Genomic DNA, 24,210 nt, shown 5'->3' with positions numbered 1-24,210 from the left:
CATATTCTTTGGAAGCTTGAATTCAGTCAGTGGCCCCTGGGGGCTTGTTCCATATGAATAGGTTTCAGCTTCTGAATAATAATAATATTAATAATAACAGAAATAAGGCAAGCTTATCGTGAATTTGAGTCGACTTGTTCAGGTTATTATTTTGAAACCAGGAGGCTTTCCTTTGAACTTTGAGAACCATCCAGTGTTCTTATGACTAACTGAAGAACTTTTTTTTTTTTGTATACTGCATTGGAATTGACCTAGTTTGCTGTTCTAATTGTAACTTGGAACATATGAGAGAGAGAGAGAGAGAGAGAGAGAGAGAGAGAGAGAGAGAGAGAGAGAGAGAGAGAGAGAGAGAGAGAGAGAGAGAGAGTGAGTGAGTTGTACAACTACACCTTAGTCACTTCCGCAAGCTGGGGACTCTTTCCCCCTATTTTCTATGGTGTTTTCTCCACTTTTTTCTTCATTATAAATATCGAGGTAAAAAATGACATGTCAATATACATATATAATCATTTATTTCCTAATAGTTATGCACTGTACAATAAACAAACTAGTATTTTACTACGCTCGGGGCATCCTGACCGTGACACTTGAGCGTGCACCCACCAACATCCCCAGGACGCAGAGCAAAAGGCCTTTGCCTTCCAGATTACCCGTTCCCAGCAAAATAAAGAACGTCCATATAAACAACAGCTGAGCGACGACATCAGTCTCTGGAAACCAAGCAGCCGGAGGATGTTGGTGGGAGCCGAGTGGCTCTGATCGACGCCCGGAATTAAGAACACACTTCTTATATTCACATCATCTACAGCTATTCGATTTTCATGATTTAGGATCACTACTCGATTGTCCGATATGAGCAATGTCGATGTAACTCAACTGCTTTAATGGACTGCTTCGTGGCATTTCAATGGACCTTCATGGCACGATTAACTAATCAGAATGATAACGGTTACCTGATCCATGTTTTTTGTGTTGAATACCGCTTTCAAAATGTTACACCATAAAATATGCACTGCCACAAAATAACTCAAACAATCTTATTGTGCCTTTACAGTTATCTCATTTCAAATTGACTAAACCATTCACATAATAAAAATTACGTATAGAAACAAGAAGGCAGGCAGTAACTCCCTTCCCTAAAATTCCCTCTGCATGAGGCGGACGGGAGTGGCAACACTAAACTGCATTCCGAAAATGGTAAACCTCATCTCACACAAACTCCACTCATCTACAGTACTGATAAACTCCTAAAAGAAAATCCCTCTTCACTACCAGGCTAGCACAGTCAGTCTTCCAAATTTGACATTCATCGTCACACCTACTACATTATCAAAATAATTAAAGCTTCATTGGAGTTTCAGGAGCTGAACCAGCTGGGAGGGGTTTATATGCACATGGCTAGACTAATCCCTAAAAGGGGCCTTAACTTTACAGAGATAATAGCACCCTTGTGTTGAAAAGATTTTCCTTCTTTTACTTTAAGTAGAAAATGTGATTCCTTTTATGTGGTCTCCTTGTACAAAGTATATCACCTTAGATCGACATACAGAAACAAAATATCAAAATCGTCAACATAAAAGACTAAATCTGTTCTTTTTTCAAGTGAAATACAATATTAGTTTGATAGATCAAAGATGGAAAGTAGAAAACATTTTAAAATATGTACCAGAACTATTAAAATTGGGAAAATGAAGTACTAAACTTAAAAATGCAAATAACCTTCGAATATTCTTAAAAATACCGGTAACGCAACGTTAAGCCAATAGCAAACGGTCAACAAGGACTCAAATAAAGGTCTACCTACATAACCCAAAAATTATTTAAATTCAACTGTTAAAAAATGTTTAAAGTTTTCAATCGTTAAACGTTTTTACCAAAGCCCAATAAAATAAAGCAAATAATTCAAGAGATAATAACAGAGGATATATGATTCAAAACAAAAATAAACCGATATTAAAAGAAAGGACATTGGCAAAAACTAAAGGCCAGTGTGAACGTATCGGCCTCGTTTCTGCGAGGAAATTATTCCTCAAGACCAACGAACAGCAGCAGCAGCAGCAGCCTCCTGCCATGACTTCCTAAAGCTGCAAAATAGGTCACAAGTAGGTTGTACACGTGGGATTGTTTGTGTGAACACTCTCTAAACTCGAGATTGTCCTTGAGCTAAAAAAAATTGAATGAATGAATAAATAACCCTCGTTCAACATCACTCAGTAAGGCACATATATACACTTTTTATGTATGAGTGGAGGACTTTGAGCGATATGTCTTAAGGCAATGTTACCAGGTCCAGCAATGGACTGACATACCTGACAGCAAATACGTTTAAAAAAAAGCTATATATGCACAGCAGCAGGTTCTATACAGTAGATTCCCTGCCAGTATGTCAGTCCAACGAAGGACCTTTGACAATATTTATTAAGGGAAGACATAACACAATTTTGGAATGTTCTATCACTACAACTATGAGAGTATATTTTCAAAGAATGAAAACAATAAAGGTTACCTAAAACATTTCAGGTGAACTAAAATAAAGTGCATCCTTGCAAGATGATCCATTGTACTATTAAAGAACGTGGCAATTCATAGCTACCTCATTTAGGAAGAAATATACCGTACGTGGTTAGTATGTAATGTAATCCACTAGTGAATGCCTAATATAGAGGCCCACCTAATTTGTTTTAGCCGAAAATAAAAATGACCGTGAGCATCCTGTAACTAACTGTGAACACCTACTGTACGTGTACAGAAGCATTAACGAAGGTCTCTCGTTAGACTACTAACAGCATGAAAATTCACAACCAAAAAGACAAATACTTCACTTTGAATCCAAAAAGAAAAATCAATTACATATTTCTACATTACATGTGAGCACAACAATCAAAAGTTTTGTTCTAAGTGCTTATTTTTAAACCATTAGCTGCGTTAAGGTTTAACTTGATTAAAAATTAATCCCGCTTACTCTTAAGGCACAAACCTCAATGTTAAAAAAATCAACAATTTTGCAGCCTAATAATCTCATGAAAACTTTATCATCATTCTGATGGCAGCAATAGAAAGAGAGAGAGAAAAAGGCTGAGTATGACCCATCAGAGGCTGAGGTAGGTACGAGTGGTGTCGATGGCATCCTGGGGTGGAGGAGAAGCATTCTGTTTCTCCCACTGACTGAGGGCGGCGTCCACCAACATGTACAAACACTTGAACTTGTCGGCGTCATCCTCCGGAGGGGTGGGGGGAGGTGTCACTTGAGCGGGGGTGCTGTAGCTGTGGTTGTAGTCCGTCTGCGGGACGTAATGCTCCGGTGTGGATGGCGGGTACAGAGGGGAGTCGCTGGGAGTGTAGGCAGGAGAGTGAGCATCTGTGTACAGGTTCTGGTTCGCAGTGGAGGTGGCGGGAGCCACCTCTGTGACGAAGCTCGGTGCGGTCGTCTGTTGAACGGCCCCCGGGGTAGCGTTGGGAGGAACTGCCGCTACTACGGCTACTGCTGGTGCAGGGGCTGTTGGCGATGCCGCTGCTGTGTTGTTATTCGCAAAGGTCGTGGGAGTATGGTCTGATTCTGACCCACATCCACAGGGACACACAGCCTCGTAATGGGGCTTGGTGGGAACTCTGTGGTGCTCATTGACCCAAGTGGCCACGCGGGAATCCATGGAGAAGTCGTAGTCGTGATCTGTCAGGTCGGTCGACTCCCAGCGAGGACGAGGGCGAGCATAATCGTTCTGCGACTGGCGGGCGGGGTACTCCTCCTGGTCGATGCGGTCTCTGGGGGAGATGCCCTTCAATTTCTTCGCCCTCCTGGTGATTGTGTACTTGTCAGGGTCGTGTCCTTCCCTTCGGATGATTTCTGGGAGAATTCTTCGTCTGGCATTAATGAACCAGTTGCACACCTGCAACGAAACGACAAGTCACTGAATACCAATCAAAATGGTGTTCTCGGATATTTAATTAAAACTAAAGTTACAGTGTCGCCTCTGGCACTGGGATTTTACATAGAAAATGCATCGTCCAAAGACGTAAGCCGAACAAACCCAAGCACTGCACCGGCTCAAAATAACACTAAACAAAAGATATTAAAATCGATTTCAGGACGTCAGACTACTGCAGCAGTCTATTTATTTATTTGCTATAATAATATAATCACCATTACCAAAGTCTACATTAGACGCAGATTCCAAGCACATACATACAGAAGGGCATGACACACACCTGAAGCACGGATAGGTTGGCAGCCCTGGAGAGCTGCATTTTCTCGTCATCGGAGGGGTAGGCATTGTAGCGGTGGTCGTACAGCCATTTCTTCAAGATCTTCACGGATTCTTTGGGCAGGTTGCCCCGTCGTTTTCGGGCAGCTGCAGCTGCTGCAGTCCTCAGAAAATTAGCATCGTCTCCTACAGACGAAGGGTCCGTGCTCGTGGAAGAAGATCGCTCTCGCCCTGAAGGAAACAAAGATAAATATGAATAACTCTCACATTATACAAATATACCAGAAGTTATGACAACAGGAATACTAACATTAAAATGGATCAAATAAATAGTAAAATTCAAAACATTAGCATAACCAAACTATACCTAAACATGCAAAACCACCAGACATATAGCTCAATGGGCAATATTTTTACCCAAACATTATTCCATATGCATGCTTGACTATCAATGTGGCCGCAAGATATTATGCATTAACATTTTCCGTACAAAACGTGTTAGGGCAGAAACTCGTGGTCAGTACAATTTCTAGGCCATAAACGTTGCCAAGAGGCTCCCACGCAAAACTAAACAATTCATTAGCTAAAGCCAAAGAAAGATCAATCGGCGAGACTCATTTAACGTTGAAAGATTCACTGACAGCACACATTGTAGGCAATACGTAACTTGTGCCCTGGACTGTTGCACTTCGGAAAGGCCATACATAGTTAAGTACATATCGTAGAACCGAACAAGAAATGAGCCCATGGCATTCCCCCTACTAACCGGTTCTACTTCCCAACATAAGCCTAACTCCCACTATCTGGCCTGGGAAGCAACCGACGTACCTGCTCTCTTTTGGGTAGACTGATGCTTCCCAGTCAGACAGTCTTTCATGTCTTCCGTAACACTGAATGCATGACTAGGTGATCGCAATACACGACCGTCTAAACCCGAAAAGCATGAATATTCCGCAAACGTTGTACGATTTATTCGACTGACGTATTGACTTGGTACTTTCACGAAAACATTGTTTACTACACAGCGACCTATGCTACTCGAATTTACAATGCATAAAAGGTACTGAGCTATCTCAAGTGAATCTCAGATAAAGCTCGACAAACTGCCAACCGTAATACTAACACTCTCTCATGACTGTCAAACATGTCGAGCATATCCCATGGATTTTACTCGATTTAACCCCGTTCACATCACGACTAATCTCAAGTTAAAAAAAAAAAAAAAAAAACAGTCATTAAAAGATCCTAAACGATTCAACTTTCCACCATGAACGTATGCCAAACAGCCTTACGTAACATGGCGTAGTTTTAAGGCTATGGTGACCAATACTGAGAATTTTAACCTTAATAATTACTTGTTTTAATCCATGGCTCGTCCCCATAGAAAAGGAGAGAGAGAGAGAGAGAGAGAGAGAGAGAGAGAGAGAGAGAGAGAGAGAGAGAGTAATCAAAACACATCCCATTTCGTGAGACTCCAAAATGAAGTCCCGAGAGAGCGAGTTCTTAACACATCAACTTACAATCTGTACCCTCCCCCAACCAACCCTTCCTGGGCAGTGTGCCTGACAAACAAGATTGTGTAACTCCATTGTGAGAGGTTCTTCTCAAACTAGCATTATGCAGCTACACAGGGCACTGATGACACCTCATTGGGACATTCACTAAACTCATCTCCAAAGCACATAAGTCTTGCCTTCTTTTTTCACATATTTCTCTCTCTCTCTCTCTCTCTCTCTCTCTCTCTCTCTCTCTCTCTCTCTCCACACACACACACACACATAGATAGCCTGTATATCAATCTTCAGCGCACAAGTCTTGCAGCCTTCCTCTATATGCCTAGTTCGGCTTTAACTCTTGAGTCCATATTTGAGAAAATTTCTGTGAAATAGGCAACTTGCGCCCTTTTTTAGCCCAACCAGACGAATGCACACGGATGCAAGAGGCCGAGCACAATGGGATTCAGTGAAAAAACTGTTCGACATAAATACAGTAACGGTAACATCAAATAACAAAATTTCAAGATGCTATCCTCGATAAAAAAAAAAAAATTATCAGCAGATAAGGATCACCTAAAGATAAAAAGACGACAAAAGAATACTTCTACATACTCAAGGGTGCCACTAATGATGATGATGAAGGTATGATTTTTCGGATCTTTCCTAAGCAGTGACCCGAGGGTTTTAAACCCGGTATGTATCCACCTTTGCGGCGTGTTTACTTCACTTTGGTTTTATGTACAGCCCTCCACAAGGATAATTCCCTCTCTGGCGGGCCCTTGTACATTTCCAAAATAAGGCGCTTCTTATATTTTATAATTGTCTTTCGGTGTTTTCTCGTCAGTATCGTAGCTCCTGCAGAAAAGGGGTCTTTGGTTCTTTTCAAATTTGCTTTCTTCTTGTATTGAATTGCATAGAAGATTATTAGCCAAAATCATGATCCGTATTATTTTCTACCTTTGACACATTCTTTATATACTGTGCATTTATTGCCATCATATATATATTTTATGTTTAGTATCTCTATGACCTTCCTTTACACAAGCCCGTTGGGATTACCGTAAAAAAATAAAGACTGTAGATGTCATAAAGATATAAAAAAAAAATGGGTTACTGGCCCCACTCCCCATAGAGTGAGAGAATCCTGTTCTCTCGTTTTTTTTTCCGAGGAAATACTGAAGTAATCTCATTAATGCCACCAAGAGGCAACTCGCCTCATTCTTTTAAATTCAATTCGTTATAATAGCAAGTAAAAATGTCGTGCCTGTGTGGCGTAACGTTCATTAAAAGCAAAAGTTAAAAGAAAGAACTCGCCATTCCAACTTTTCAATTTAAGACAGGACACACACACACACACACACACACACACACACAGAGAGAGAGAGAGAGAGAGAGAGAGAGAGAGAGAGAGAGAGAGAGAATCCCGTGCTTCTATGAGAAAAACAAAATTACCTGCTTTCGTAATGAAAAGTTCACCATCCTGAGAGCTGTCGGAGAGGTAATGCATAATAATGGTCCCTCGTAGAGGCGAAGGGAGTCAATGGCGAATGAAACGAGTTCTCTCACTGCTGAACCTTTTTTTTTTTTTATAACTGTTAGGAACCACCAAAGCAACCCTCCCTGTCTTCACCCTGAGTTCTCTGGCTTGTTTAAAAAAAATAACGTGGCTACAGTTGCCTTGCTGATATTCCGACAACTGTTTTACTGTGAGATACTGCGACCACATGCGTATTTATGTGGTTCAGATCTACTACTGGCCATGTTAAAAGGCCCACACGCTGGGGGTGCATCAGATGTTGGTCAATTGAAAATCTCACTATCAACTGAACTCGGAATACTAGAAATGTTTCAAACCGACAGAAAGAAGTGATTGCGTAAAACTTCCATTTCTGCCTGACAGCGTGAACCACTCGCTCTGACCCGGCTTGATAGCTGTCAAAGAAACGTCAAATTTTCCAGCTCTGTCAAATACGAGCATCTTTCATCTCCGTCACAAAGGTTATGAATTAATTGAACATCCAATGTGGCACTTTCACGCATACAGAATTTAACAAGTATTATATCTATCCACAGTCTATCTTCACGAAGCACGTGGTCCTTCTATTCATTTCACTCGAGCGCGCCAAATATTGTGTAACTTCCGGACTGCTCTTAACATATCAATTAACCCCGTTACTGCTGAGAACGTCATTCATGTTAACACTGATACGCTGGCAGTGAGAATTACTCTCGAAAACAAGCACGTTAGATTTGCCACCAAGTGCAGTTACTTTTCGTATAGTGCGATGAGGACTTTGTTGCATCCACTGGTCCACCACGTGAGGGACTGAACGTGAGAATCTCTTACACTTACAGTGCCTTTTGCCTGACAGGACCCACGATGCGACGAGAACGTACTCCCTCCCAACACCCCCTCCCTTCCCCCACCTCCTATCCTCGGCCCTCACCTAACAAGACCTTGAAGAAACGACGAGTACTAAGTGGGGACTGGCGGGTACGGGGGAGCCTGAATGAAGGATAATGTGAAGGAGGGTGAGGGCCTGCATGGAGGGGCTGGCAGGAGGGGATGTACAGGGGGTGAGAGGGAACGGCGCCGCCGCAGCAGTCTTGGTAGCTAGCGCCCTTGGGGGTAGAGGTGCGCATGGGTGGAGGGTTGACCATGGGAGGCAAGCTAGAGCGCGGGGTTTTGGAGGAATGGCGGGTAACAGTCGAACCTACCTCTCTCTCTCTCTCTCTCTCTCAATTCAGTGTGAGGGCAATCGGTGACGTTCATGTTCAGTGGACGAAAAGCTTGCTGAACATCCTTGCACGAATCAAAGAAAGCCATACCGTCTTCGTGCTTTAAAAGTCCCAAAGGGTCGGTTGACATGGGGAAGGGGGGATGAGGGGTTGACCTACCTTTTAACTCATCCATTCAACCGCCTCCTTAAGGTGAAATACTTCCTGTATTACACAATGCTAGGCTATAAACGCCGCCGGCAACTGACCACCAGTTTCGACATCTTCGCAATGCAGTCGATGGCCAGGGATGTCATGTAGACTGATGACCTTGACAATGCAATACTTATTAAGTATTTACTGGACTTCTAAACAAGCTTCGCAAACATTTAAATTTGCGATGAACGCTACATGCAAAACTAGAAATGCAATGAAAGTACTCAATCGCCTCCCCACACCCTGGAGCTTACTAATACTTTTATTATTGCGAACACACTACCGGGATGGAGTCTGTTTACTTGTTATGAACCCCTGCCCTGCCCTGCAGTCTTCTTCCCAAGTTGACGGCCTTGGAACTCCACGGCTGTTCCCTGTTCCTATCGCCGTCACCTTTTCTACTCACAACAGCGGCCAAAGCAGCATTCTATCCCTACTACAAGACACACTAAGAAGCAAATGTCCTGGTCATTCTATGAGCTCTGAACTGCGTCGTCTCATGCAATTCTGCTTGAGAACATCTACTACATGCTTGAAGGTGCAAAGAATTCTCCTTACCTAAGTCGGGCAGGACAACTACGTTTGAAGCATCCCCCACGTTTTCATATCCTGGCAAGGGAAAAAATGAGTGTAAAGTCAAGATAAACATATTGTGAGTCCTCTCAGGACTTATGCACACTACGTATGCCCAGAACTTTACTCGACATTAAAATAAAATTCAATATACATTTTCTGAGCTACTCCGTGTCTCTTAGAACCATATGATCTAAAAACAAACACATTGGTACCCACTTCTAGCAGGTTTTTTATTCCTTTACTACTGGATATCACCTCTTATCGATAATTCAGCACTTGTGTATCTGACCACACTGACAAAGATCGACATACTATTCCTTGCAGACAGAGCCACAAATCTAGATCGTCTACTGCATGTTCGTTTCCAAAACGTTATTAAGTGGCATTATTTTATGCACATGTCTGCACTACCTTCCATTCACGCTAACTCAAGCTGACAGAAATCAAACATTAACACGATCCCGCAACTGCAACCTTCTGCCACATATTCGACTGAGAAGACCTGGCATCTAAGAATATCTTCCTGAGTCACCTTGCAGAATAGCATAAACACGCCCAAACATATGGGGTTAACACGGCCTCATGATGGATTTAAATCACCCGACTTTCTGTAATCCCCCTAATTCTTCGCTCCCTGGATTCTCATGACAACTGTGTGGAACTTTTTGAAACTTGTATCAAAAGCCCGTTTTGTTTTACTGCAATCAGCCAGCATGCCACGTTTACCGATGATACCTCCCAAATGAATTTAAAAATCTAAATATGATACACCGTTACAAAGATTTTTCTACGTCTCTTTGGTAACACTGTTGTTTATGGGCAAAATGCATGATTACATTACTCCACATTCATTCCACTGATTAATTAGTACTAGAGCCGCACACTCAATATCTGTCAAACTATTCAACAGAGATAACCCTCCCAACCTGAACGCTGGAAGAACTTCTTTTAAACCCCCTTCCTCAATTTTGTCCGCAGCTTCATGTTACGCTTGAACCTCCCATACTTCTAATTTTACTACAAAATTTTATTACAGCGCTTACTTAATGTAGTCCACCACTTCTGCTACGTCATGGTATTTGACAAACTTGTCCGCACGATTTACAAAAATAATTTCACATGTATAAGCATGTGAACAATTTTGACACACACAAACACACAGACTGAAACTGTATGGTATCTAGCGGAGATATTTATCCAATAAAAATGAAAAGCTTTCCAGGACTAACAGTCCTCATTGTCAAGTATCGAGGGATACTTGACAATGACTGTTTGTCAAATGAAAGAACAGGACTAACAGTCCTCATTGTCATATCGAGGATACTTGACAATGAGGACTGTTTGTCAATATCAGTGTATATATATATATATATATATATATATATATATATATATATATATATATATATATATATATATATATATATATATATATATATATATATATATATATATATATATATATATATATATATACATATATATATAATCACCAGAATTCATGGACGTTTCCTCCTTCCTGTTACTGTACTTGACGCTGTAACCCTTTCAAGTCTGACCATTGATAACCTTGCAAATCGGGCTCAGTTCATGGAGAGTGAAGGTATGTTAGTGACGCGTGCGTATGAATACCAGTGTAGTTTGTGCCTGTAATAAATACCAGAAATAAATTCTGTGGACGCTTGCTTGGCAGTCTGTTGATCTTCTCGGATAGTTCCGTATGACTAAGCTAACACTAGATAATGAATAGGTGCATAGACGCTTAGAAAACCAAGGCCAATGATGCATGGCCTGTTTTACTTGCCATCGAGGAATGTTCAAGACAAAAGAAGCTTCGATTCAGGAGTGAATTAGTCTGATGATTAACCTAATGAACCACCAACCCAGCGACCTGATAACTACCATCTTTATCACAGCCACTGTTCAGGATCAAGGCCAGCGCCGCCCTCTCAAGGGTCAAAGACGCTCGCACTTGGCGTATCCACTTCGCACATGTTGACAAGGAACTCCTTCCTATCCTGCAAAACAAGTGGAACACAACTATACTTGTACGAGTAGGGCACTGACATTTCATCATAAATGATACTTAAGAGATGTCAGCGCGGTCGCCATAGACAGAGAGAGAGAGAGAGAGAGAGAGAGAGAGAGAGAGAGAGAGAGAGAATTAAGCAATGCCATTAAACTATTAACAAGACAAAGATGTTACGTTTTATGTTGTTTAGATTATGTCTAAAGAGGAAGATATGAAAGAAGCGGCAGTGGCTACGCACTGGACATTGTATGGTATAGGGTGAGATATATATATATATATATATATATATATATATATATATATATATATATATATATATATATATATATATATATATATATATATATATATATATATATGAGAATGCTAAGGAAATGAGTAAACTTACAGAAGCTGCTTCTACACACCTTCAGCTTTACATGAGGCGGACCCCTCACTCCCTCCGTCCCCCCGTCAAGTCCCAACAACAGCCAATAGCCACAACTGACAAACCTGAAACAGACTCAAGGCCACAGAAGCCCGTAGCCACCCCATCCCCATCCCCAACCCCAGCAGCTCCCTGCAGCCTCCCAGCACCTCAGCGCCAACATACACACCAGCAGGTCACTCGGCAGATGGGTGATAGCAAGAATCTGTTTCAGCCAAAACAATCATTGTTTCTACAGTTCATCACTATAGATGTTCGTATGCTGTGAAGGGAACTACTCCTAATACTTCACAGCGAACTACTCCTAATACCACTTCAGGAGGGATCAAGGGCAGTTTCGACAGAGACGTCCTTTGCTAGTAAGCAAATCGACTGAGGTTCACAAAAGGGCATCAGACTATCAGGGTCACGATAAGGCACACAATGGCTTTCAATTTCCGTGGGTGAGCCCCGCAAGTACAGTCTGTGCTCTCATACCTGCATGTGCTCGCATGAGGGAAAGTCATATTGTCATGAATTCTGTCCCGAAAGAGAAGACTGACGTGCAGAGCAAGCAAATATTCCGAAGCGCTGGCATAGTGAGATTCGACAGAGGAGCCAGTGTATCCAAGGCCTGCTGGGGAAGGGGGAGAGGACAGACACCGACGACTTGTTAAAGACTGAAACTTGCGCTCAAGGATGTTTAACAAGAAGCCCGTCCCTTCGCCGCCGCCCAGCGGCCCACAGTCACACACCGAGAGACAAAGTGTCTGGATTTACTCAACATCAACAATGAGGTAAACGACCAAATCCCCGTCTTGGGAGCAGACACCCAATAACTGCGCATTCCACGAGTTCATACAAACATTGACCAAATGAAGTTCGTTTCAATGACTCCCACACAAGGGAACGCGGCTTCAAGCGTCCACTTCCACCAGTCAAGTCAAAACTTCACTTCAAAAATAATTTTCTATAAAAAAAAAGTCTTAGGTCAGAATTTTGCACTCTTCCCAACTTGTAAAATACCCAACAGCGACGCAAATAACACCATAAACTCAGCAATGTCTGGACTTACTCTAGCAAGGTGAGAGAATACTGGCATCTGCCAATCAAAACAGGCTTTGGAGAGGAGTGGCAGCGAGGCCGCCTTCTCATTGGCTGTCAAGAAACTGATTGCTCACCATGACACCCCTGAAAGGTTTTACTCATCTTTTATCTCCTTAGCAGTAACACAAAATTCAAAAACCTACCACCGAAGCAAGAGAATGGGCACTGCAGAAAAGGGGTGGTCTCCACATACATATATATATATATATATATATATATATATATATATATATATATATATATATATATATATATATATATATATATTACTAACTAGCCAATCTCGCCAGGCTATGGACAGGCAAAAGACAATTTACAATGCCTGCCAAAGACTGCTAGGACCTGGATGCGCTCAACCATAGAAATTAGAGGATGCTTGCAAACACAGAGAGATGCTGCAATTCTAAGTGATGCTGCGAGTACAAAACCACCGTGATGTTTTTGAGAGAGAGAGAGAGATTCCTTCGAATCCTGCCTCCTTCATCCAGTCACAATGATATATTTCACGAAAGTTTATCTCGGCTTAATGTTCAGTTTGTTTTGAATAAGGAACATTACCAAACATTCCAAGAAAGCATAACCTGATTAGATACTCCCGATGATCCAACACCATGCAGAGAGAGAGAGAGAGAGAGAGAGAGAGAGAGAGAGAGAGAGAGAGAGAGAGAGAGAGAGAGAGAGAGAGAGAGAGATATGAACTTCAATGTTCGGTGGAACGGGGCCACAGAGCTAACTTGAGAAAAGCTACTTCTGAATGAGGGTGAATCAAACGAAGTCGGCTTCGTCTTTTAATGCAGGTTGCCAACTGGCGCCAGAACCCAAAAACTCACGCGCACACACACGCACACACACACGAGAACTTACTTGTCTAAATCCCGCACTGCGTTGTTCCTGGATACTACTAAAATATTCAAAATGTGTACATTTAAATGGAAATCAAATTGAGCGTTTACTTACGCAAATAATAGTAAAAAATGTAAACAAGTACAGACAAATAAATCAACATACTTAAGAATACAATACACAGCTGATGAACATAAGAAAATTAAATGTGTACAGTGTCAAAGTCTACCATCAAAGCTAAGCAGAACATTTTTAGAATGACTCCCAACAACATTCCTACTGACCAAGTCATTTTAACCATACTACCCGGCCAGTGACTGAATTCTGATGCGAACGAACACCTTGGAACTTATCGAGTCCCTCCAAGAGGAAAACGGAGGTCAACTCCCTCAGAAGAAAAAATCCTCAAGAGTCGTCAGTACACAACTTAGCGACACACATTCACCAACCTCCGTTGGCACCAGGCCACAACACGGCAAGAATAGAGTAATAGAGCTTACAACCCATCTATCCAGAGACATTATGTTGCAGCCCATTCTTTCTCGTTCGTTCAGCTGAACAATCTACAAAACAATATCCCATTTTGAATTCAAATTTGCTGTTATAATATCCAGTAAAGGTTCCAAGACACCTTCGACAGGTCTGGCTACAACGTCGCTTTCTGAGGTCTGGAGCGCAGCTGATTCCGGCTACCCAAACGATATGTTCGACATTAATGTGCAACATCTGTAACTGCTATGGGCTATATTCTAAGGGCATAACAGCCACAGTTAAATCGCACGCTGCAACAATCAAAGATACTTGCGAAGAAGTGAACTACTGATAAACTCGAACAGCAAAAGCTGGGTTTCCAGAAACCTCAATCTGGAAGCATCAGCTGGTGCTCTTTCCTTAATTTTATGGAAGACATTTGGGGAGGTGATCTTTCGAGTTATTGGAGAAGTGCAAGCAACAAAGTGTCTCAATAAACTTTAACACACTCCGACGCCCAAAAACCCAGTGCATAATTATGTGCAAGAAATCATCGACGTTTAGCCCTAACAATTGCAATGCCTCTTATCTTGATAACTAAGGGATGACTTGCTGTAATTAAGTCTGCAAACACCTAACCGACAAACATGGACTTAAAACAAAGGCAACTCTGGTAACTCTCGGACCTGAACTTACATATACACAGGACGAATACTGTAATGATGGCTAAACATCAGTTATTCAAAGAAAAATGTTTCACTTTCATTCATTATGACAAAAACACAAAACAGCTCTACAAGAGTGAACCTGACGAACAAAATTGAAGAAAAACCTACGTTAGGAATGAGACTTATTGGGAGATAGCTGCCCCCCCCCCTGGCGACATCATGGAAAGTATACAACTAAAGAAAGCCTCTCTGTGCAAAGAGAAAGCCAGCTCGGGAGCCTCGTTCAAAGCCTTCTGGGTATCGTGTCAATCGGATGAGAGAGAGAGAGAGAGAGAGAGAGAGAGAGAGAGAGAGAGAGAGAGAGAGCGCACTTGTAAACACTGACAAGAGAAACAGGTAAACATCCCATGAAATGGAAGGAGGCAAAAGTTCGACGATTTCAATGAATGACTATTAAGAACAAAAACTAAAATGTCTGAATACATTTATGATAAAAACATGGATGTACAAAGCAACTCGGCAGTGATCATCAATGAAATAGTAGGTCTTGAATTTGACAACAGGAAAGCCCACTCTTTGGCCGTCAAAACCCTACTAGAAGTCGGGGGCCTATTCCCGAAATCGTTGAGTCACAACAAACGTCATGTCAGAACTCCAATCGTCGTCGCCCTTCTCACAAAACATAACGCATGAGATGCAAGTGAAGAAATCTCTCCCTAAGATTTTCAACCTTCCCTGGAGCAGTGTACTGCTAGCATATTTTCTGATTAGCATTCCTTCAATTTCATCTAAAAATTCTGGTGTGCCATACAAAAGAGAGAGAGAGAGAAGAGAGAGAGAGAGAGAGAGAGAGAGAGAGAGAGAGAGAGAGAGAGAGAGAGAGTCAAATAAATATCAACGCACCTAATTTATTTATAAATCCAGTATGTGCTTGACATTGCAAAATTCCGACATCTTTGAGCAACGAAGGATGGAAAGCATTATATCCCTCCTAACCCAATACGGCTGCCGCCGTCACACAACTGTGATCATGACCAAAGGCGGGTCATGGAGGGTGGGGGGGGGCGGTTATTAAGAAAACTTACACAAGGTGGTCACTGAAAGGTGAACACTTTAAGTAAGGCATCGGGCAGTTTGTAGATGGGGTCATCTTTAGAGGAAAACAAGGAGCGACCCGACCCGTTTTACGAATAAACCTTCAATGCCAAATAATAAAATTCTTTAAATTTCAAACCTGACAAAGACGGGAGCAGCAGTACTGTATGTTCAAGAGACACGAAGGGCCCACAACTCATTAACTATAGCTCAGCAACTCGCACCCCCAACTAACACATAACCAGAGGTAACCTGTTATTTTCCAGACGAGATAACTTGATCGTGACACGAGGACTTCATTACCGTGATGGCAATTCTGTACAAGAGAACATCATCTCCACAGTAATATTCAACATCACAAGCGCACTTGAAAAATCTCAAATGGAAAATGAGGACCCACGTCCCTCATACTACTGCTCTCGTTAACTCTGCCACCAAGTCTCTTGGTTGCACACATTTATCCAAAAGATTTCTCTCTCTCTCTCTCTCTCTCTCTCTCTGTATTTATCATCCTTAAAGATGCATGTTTCCTGTTTCCTCACATAAATCTTTACAATTTTAAATGTTTAGTAATGAATTACAACCCATGGACCATGATTTACCTCTAAGTAGAAAGAACTTTTACATATTCTGAGGAGCGTGCCAATCGAGAGAGAGAGAGAGAGAGAGAGAGAGAGAGAGAGAGAGAGAGAGAGAGAGAGAGAGAGAGAGAGAGAGAGAGAGAGAGAGAGAGAGAGAGAGAGAGAGATGTTGGCAGAAGTGCCACACTGTCGACGATAGAGGCTGTCCCTCTTCCTAGTTGGAAAGCATCTAGACTCATTACTGCTAATGGCATCAGGCAGTGACTCAGAACGACCTCTTTCAAGCCTATTTTTCAGGAGACATAAGAGCTCACTATGGACACACAACTCCGATTATGCAGTAACAATATGTCAGCTATTTAACATGTCTCATTCTTTGTAATATTTGTATGGATCTACTCCTCCGTCAGGTTTCGATCAAGAATGAAAGCAATCGGCCCTCTTTAAGATGATATCAAAAGGGCTATGCATTTTTGGAAAAAGTTACCGTCAACAATTTCGCTGCATAAAAACGCCTTGCTCATTCACGAAAACTAGGCCTAAGTTCATTACCGGACTGAACGACCACAAGAACTAATAACTGACCTATCGAAATGCGTGCACAAACAAAGCATCTATTACAATACATTCCATTCGACTGAACATCATGTAATGAGAGTGAATGAGCAGCCCGGGAGGCACCTCCCTCCCAGGACTGAGAGCAAGATTTCAGGAATTGCATAAAGAAAAAAAAACAAAAACAAAAAATGTAAGTGCGAACATCCAAAAATGGAACCGTTTGCAGTGACACTTTGGTTACATACCTGAAGTGATGTAGTAGTTGTTGGAATACATCCTCGATTAATGCGATTACTGATGAACTTCTACTCTTCTACTCTCTCTCTCTCTCTCTCTCCTATACCGGCCGCAAGATCAGTCTTTAGATATGTAAACACACTTCCCAGGTATCAAAACCGTGCGAACTTGCCATCTTTCCCCACTTTTACTATTTCTTGATATTTATCTTAAATCACTGACACGCGGGGTAACCGAGATACGAACAGCTCTGTCATCTTTTCCCCTCAATTATAAGAGAGAGGGAACATGATCTCAGTCAACTTCCCAAGCTGTCGACAATGACAGCTGCTGAAGGCAGCAAAGGACTTACGCAACGAAGTTTCGAGTCCTACTCAAACTTTAAAAGAAAAACGAGTTTATCCGAGACCCAACTCAGCGATGTAGGGATGTTATCAGACTAAAGTCGTCAACAATGCCCAGTGTCCGTCAGATGGTCTCTCCGTGTGCTTGTTTACGAACTAAATGCCCTCCATGACAGGGCAGACACGGCTGCAGGTCCACTACTGCCTGCTCTCTTTTCCCATCGCCCGCCACCTACCCTACCCTACTCCTTCCTTCTCCCTACTCTACTATTTCCGGCGCCAAACCCCGTGCCTCGGGGGCCAAAATGCTGGCACTGCACCAACCTCGCACAGGCGCCAAGTGCCAGCTGTGGTGGGCTCTGCTATGCCAACCCACCACAGACACAATCTCACTCGCACAATTTATGCAGATTTAATACAACAATCGAAAGCTCTTGCTTATTCAAACATAAGCACTGAAGAGCACGGGATGACATGACGCCAGGACCCAGAAAACCAATTGAAATTAATACTGAATATCAAAAAGGCCTCGCCAACGACGACGGCCTCCTTTGGGGCACGGTGACCTTAGCTTTCGTGGCTCTCGAGAATAGATGAGTCAGAGGGCAACTGTAACTAGAGGGCTCCTCTGTGTGACACTGCCTAGGCTATAGAGCCTCGCATCTCTCCAAACGCGTCACATTATAACGTCAAAGAACAACTCCTTGTGTCATTTATACATAACACGAATTTTCTTGAGAAAAGAGAACCTCTTGACCGCATGATCAACATACAAAGAAACATTACAATTCTTTCTGCAGCCAGCATATACATACATAAACACTTGTTATATGCATAGGTACATACATTATATATATATATATATATATATATATATATATATATATATATATATATATATATATATATATATATATATTTATATATATATATATATATATATATATATATATTATATATATATATAGTTAAGTTTTTTTGTTTTTGTCACTGATCCTGTTCGGACAAGTTATACATTATGTTATAGATTTTGTTTTTGTCACTGATCCCGCCACGTTGACATTAGCCAAGGATTTGTGTAAGAGGAGGCAGTCCAAAGCACTTTCATATTACATAATACCGGCACATGAAGGGCGAATCTTTGCAGGGGACACAGACACAAACCGGGCGAGAGGGGAAGGAGGGAGCGTGAAAGCAGTGTCTGCCTGACATGCATGCCCAAGTCTTGAAACGCGACTTTTACACCTTCGTACCCTTATTTATTTCTTCTGTGAAATACCTCTCTCGCTCTCTTCTCTTTGGTTCATTCTCATTTTCTTCCCCTCCTTTCGTTCGCTTGAAGGAGGACGGACGAGAAATGATGAATATTTGACGATATGTCATTTGGACGAAAGTCCACAACTTCATGCCAATCGCCAATTCCTGCGGCTGGGTTCCCTTGCTCCCCATTCTGGTGTGTACCCAAACAATAATGTCCACTAAGCTCGTTACGAATCAGCCTCATGGAAAGAAGAACTTAGATTTGAACGCCGAAAAACACTTCCCAAACCAAGGTCTACGCGGTGACGACGCCTTCTAGACCTGGGATGCACAAGGATCAATGGATCCTGGGATACGCTTAGCGCGCTCTAAATGAAGAACGACAGGCGTTCATTTCACACACGTGATTCAGATGACAGACTGTCTGAATATGGGGAAGATTGTTAACACAACTGTTCAGGCCGTGTTAATACAAACCAATCAATCAAGCGTGCGAATCCAGCGGCGGTGTATTTTTGTGAAATGACCGGCAAAACTAAAACGCGTCCTCTTCCTCTCTTCCAAATGTTTCGGAACGTCGCAGCGGCAAAACACTTCAAAGGCAACAACAGCCTTTCGAGCTTAGAAGAAAATAGTCTTAAACTCTGCGAAAACAACTTTGAATCATCTGAGTGAGAGGAAAAAGTGATGGAATGGAGCACATTATCCACCAGGGGTCGTTTAACAAACAATTCCACCAATATATTAGAAAGATTTGTGCAGGCCCCTATCTACCTCAGTGCCTGTATGAAGGAATAAATGCCGCGTTTATTCATAAAATATCTGGGATACCTTTCCTTTCATACTATCAGGACTCAATACACGCACATACATACACACATACGTATGTTTAAATATATAACCTGAGTTGACCAAACGTGTCAGTACAAACGGAACAAAACCATCATTCTGAGACCCCGTTAAGAGCAACAGAACAACAATTCGAACTGTGGTTCACGCATGCTACTGAGCGAACAAGTGCGACAGACAAACACACACAGAAGTCATTATATAAATCGAGAACTCCTTCGAATGTAAACATTCCTCTGATCTCGACAACCATCCAAAAGACGCAGAGCTGAGATTCAACCAAGAACTCGATGTCCCACCGAAGTCACTGACTTGCCCACCGACGTCGCTGCAGCAAGAATACCAAACGAGAAGGCGAAGGATCCTCCGAGACTCTCCAGCCATCCTCAAGACCTAAGAATCTTCCCAACAACCCCACTGACGAAGATCACGATCACAAGCTTTACTCTCATGAGGTGAAAAGAGAAACACTAATAAGCTAGCTACAATGACACATACATAAATACATACATACATATATATATATGTATATATATACATATACATGTATAATTGTACATGTTTATGAGACAAGCGTTTACGAAAAGTGGGAGGAATCCTTAAACTTTTGACGGCACTGCGGCTATCAGTATTATATACGTATCTGGTAAAAAGATATATATATATATATATATATATATATATATATATATATATATATATATATATATATATATATATATACACGAGTGTATATATATATATACATACACACATACATGTATACACATACATTCAGCAGGACGGCATACGTACCATATGCTGAAACCTCCTGACCTTTGTCTACCGCCTTTAGGAATGAGAGAAATAACGTTTCAGACATGATATGCAAATGATAATGTCATATTACATTCACGACTGACGAACTACAGTACGAAAGAGAGAGTGAGCATAATCCGCACCTAAATATGACAGTAATGATACTTTAGTAAGTGTATATTGGTTATTCCATTAACGACGCTTTGGTTATTTGCTTTCATAGACAATTATGACGCTGCTAACATTACACGTTATCACACACACACACACACACACACACACACACACACACACATATATATATATATATATATATATATATATATATATATATATATATATATATATATATATATATATATGTGTGTGTGTGTGTGTGTGTGATAACGTGCTCTTACGAGCAACAGCCCAGTGCAATACCATACATACTGTAGGCAACAGAGCCACATACGGGATATCAGCTGTCCAGAATGTTGGTTAAACTTGACTTACCGAAAAGGCGAAAGCCCACAACTTTATTTACAATTTATGGAAAGTCTTTTCAGCCCCCAAACCGTGGCAGAATAACATTCGTGAAACATGCTGCAAAAGGCGACGCTTTCGCGCTGAAAATAAAGCCCCAGTCCTACATGGTATTCTCCCCTCCCCCCGTCCCTCAGACCTGCACCTCCCCACAACCCCAGCCGAATAAAACCTCTCGTTATGCATCTTGCATGCGTAACATAATCCTCGATTCCGGCTTCACACAGATTCATTCATTACGGCGCTACCAGGCTACCAACATGGCGTTGTTTTACCAGACAGATTGTTCTAGTACCGAACCTTGTCCGTCAAATGATTACGATGAACAAGCAAAGACTACAATGTTTGTTTGATGCGCAAGATCATGCATGTTTCATTTCTTGCTCTCTCTCGGCGTTACGGTGATCAAGTTCACCTGACGGCGCTCGCGTTAACATGGACGAGAGAGAGAGAGAGAGAGAGAGAGAGAGAGAGAGAGAGAGAGAGAGAGAGAGAGAGAGAGAGAATTTCCATTGTTGTGACAGTAACGGTGTGAAGGGTAATCTTAAAGAACAAGGGTGCACATTACAGGAAAATCTTCACTCGCCTCATACACAAGTACTTTAGGCATTGGCTATAACAAAACCTCGATATAATTTAAGCATAGCACTATATGCAGATACTTCAGTTGTGGAACCCCTTGAAAAAAAAACATCGATACATCACCACTGGCAGTAAAATTCATACCTGGTCTGTCTTGTGCCAGACTAGTTCATCTTGGATATACACCTAAGGATATATAACCTTCACAGAAGGACAGGTACACAATGCACAACGGTGGGATGAGAGAGAGAGAGAGAGAGAGAGAGAGAGAGAGAGAGAGAGAGAGAGAGAGAGATAACCCGAAACTATTCCATCGAGACTAAAACCATCCAGGAAGGACGCATGCGACTACCAGCAGCATAACCCTTTCCCATAGCTATCATCTTACTTTGGTCATGTTGCAAAAATGCAAAAAACGCCAAACTCTTCCCCAAAGGCAATTCCGGCCCTTACTTTCTAGTCAACAAAAATTTTGCAACGCAACATCGTAAGAATAATAAAGCCACTTGAAACTATAAACATTTTTTATTTCAATTACCGTAACTATCAACAATAAACGGATTTAAGCTCAAAACCGGAAACACAAACTTGTAAAATGCCAACACAAATATCAGAAAAAAAAATATTTACATTAAAAGAAGGTTCTGTCTTAACCTACACCCACCGCATTCCCAACAATACGCTTTAGACCCGTAAAAGGAAACAAATATTCTGATAGCCTAAATAGTGTAACGCTAAAGCACTAGCCCTCACTTGGTCAAAGCAATGACTTCTCCAAAATAATACGAAACCCAATAAGTAAAGCGATCCACCAGCCACCTTTTACATGACGCCGTAAGGGATAGTGGATGGAGGAGAATTTGGTGACCGGGGAAGTTGGGGGGGAGGGAGCAGCAGAGGAATTTACCATTCAAAACACTTCGGGGGTCTGCTGTTTGACAGCACGAGCCTGGATACCTTGTCTGTCCAACCACGCGTTGGATTCCATACAACTCTCAATCCCAGCTGATACTTGCGAAGATGCTGTCACCCGCGCTTATCACAGGACGGTTTTCAGACGAAAAGAAATAAACGCCCTAAAGAACAATTACATTACTAATTAAATTCTTTGTGAAAAAATAACATCTGGAGTCTTAAGGCCAACGAATTGCCAACAAAGCTGTCAAACGATGGAAAATTGATAGCCTAAATGAATGGAGAAAGGACGAACGAACAAACGCGCACACTATGATATACTCTGTACACACACATATAATATATATATATATATATATATATATATATATATATATATATATATATATATATATATATATATATATATATATATATATATATATATATATATATATATATATATATATATATATAAATTGTGTTGTGTGTGGTGAATAAGGATTAATACTAGATGCTGGCTTTGAAGTAAAGTTCGTCTTCTAGGCTACAGGAGAAAGTGACTGACTTGAACTCTGTATAACTTAAATGACAGATGTGCTTCGACAAAAAACGAAATTGCCTCATGGAAAATATCAAATACTAAATAACCACTTAAAACTAAGGCGAGGGAGCGAGAGATTTATCGTGAGCATAAAGAGGCCACCATATCACATACACAGAAACAGCAAACTAAACATGACGGATGCCCCGACACACGCGGATGTTCAAGATTGAGTTTCGGAGCACGTGTGCGCAAGTCCTTCTCCTTCGCCTAGGAGATTCCCTTCCCCCTTCATCCAACATTCGCCTCTCTCCTCGATGCTAACTTCCCTCGGGAAGCCTATTTCGACAAAAATGCTGAACTGAAGGCATCGTTCGCCAATATACAAAAAAATCATCTCTAACATTTATGACTTTTATAAGAACTGGGGAAGTATATAAAAAAAATTACCACTGATATAAATGTAGATACTCACTGGTAGCCAATTCGACTGAGGCAGACATGTCTTGCGTTAGGAAGCTCTGGGGCTGCTGGAGGGAGGGTGGTAGGAGACACCGAGGGAGATGAAAGGGAGACGTTGGGGAGGGGATGGGGGCGACCCGCGCTCAATTTGACGTTTCTCTGACACACCGCGTGGAGCTTTCAAACTTTTACCAACGTGCAAACACACTGGAAAAGCTCCCATCCTACAAGTACATATTCGTCTATAGGCAGAGTAAGGCGTGTCTGCATCTCAGCTGGGCAACATCACCAATGAAAATAAAGTAAGTACAAAAAACCACGTGGTGCCCTGACTATATTTGCGTCGCGAACCGCGGCCTTGGCAACAAGGCTTCGATACAAGAAGAGAACTCTTATTTACTTACCTATTTCGTAAGTCTGGAAGTCGTGGTCGACAATCTCTTCCTTAACCACCATCTCGTCGCAGACGATGTCTTCGTCGAGAGTCATGCTATCGAAGGTTACAGACACCAGAGATACTATGACACACTAAAGTCAAACGTAGACTGACAGAGACTGTTAGTCGTTTCCCGCGCGCCAGACAACTATATGACAGCTGCCTAGGGAGCACGTGGGGTGCGCAGGCTTCTCTGCGCATGGGGGAGGAGCCTGAATGCGCGGGACGCTCTCCCATTGGTGCACAGAATAAGATGCTTCGGACCCGCCATCTACAAATGTCAGGTTGTTGTTGTCGTCAGGTTTGACTTTTC

General features: G+C 41.8%; 1 protein-coding gene across 10 annotated transcripts; it reads right to left on the bottom strand.

Moving 5' to 3' along the window:
* Positions 1-495: 495 nt before the first annotated feature.
* Positions 496-24,210, bottom strand: LOC136841726 (uncharacterized). Of its 10 annotated transcripts, none has more exons than XM_067108953.1 (4): positions 23,866-24,120; positions 9,191-9,241; positions 4,207-4,433; positions 496-3,887 (listed from the first exon to the last, which is right to left on the bottom strand). In XM_067108953.1, exons 1-4 carry the CDS (start codon positions 23,948-23,950, stop codon positions 3,090-3,092), a joined length of 1,161 nt encoding a protein of 386 aa, XP_066965054.1. In that variant the 5' UTR covers positions 23,951-24,120; the 3' UTR covers positions 496-3,089. The 10 variants fall into 10 exon arrangements, with proteins under 10 accessions (XP_066965054.1, XP_066965057.1, XP_066965056.1 ...); XM_067108956.1 differs by lacking the exon at positions 23,866-24,120 and adding an exon at positions 23,475-23,712; XM_067108955.1 differs by lacking the exon at positions 23,866-24,120 and adding an exon at positions 17,215-18,185.

This window comes from Macrobrachium rosenbergii, chromosome 9 (assembly GCF_040412425.1).
Source record: "Macrobrachium rosenbergii isolate ZJJX-2024 chromosome 9, ASM4041242v1, whole genome shotgun sequence".
Taxonomy (NCBI): domain Eukaryota; kingdom Metazoa; phylum Arthropoda; class Malacostraca; order Decapoda; family Palaemonidae; genus Macrobrachium; species Macrobrachium rosenbergii.
Note: the sequence above shows the minus strand (reverse complement) of the source record. Positions and strands in the feature narration are given on the sequence as shown.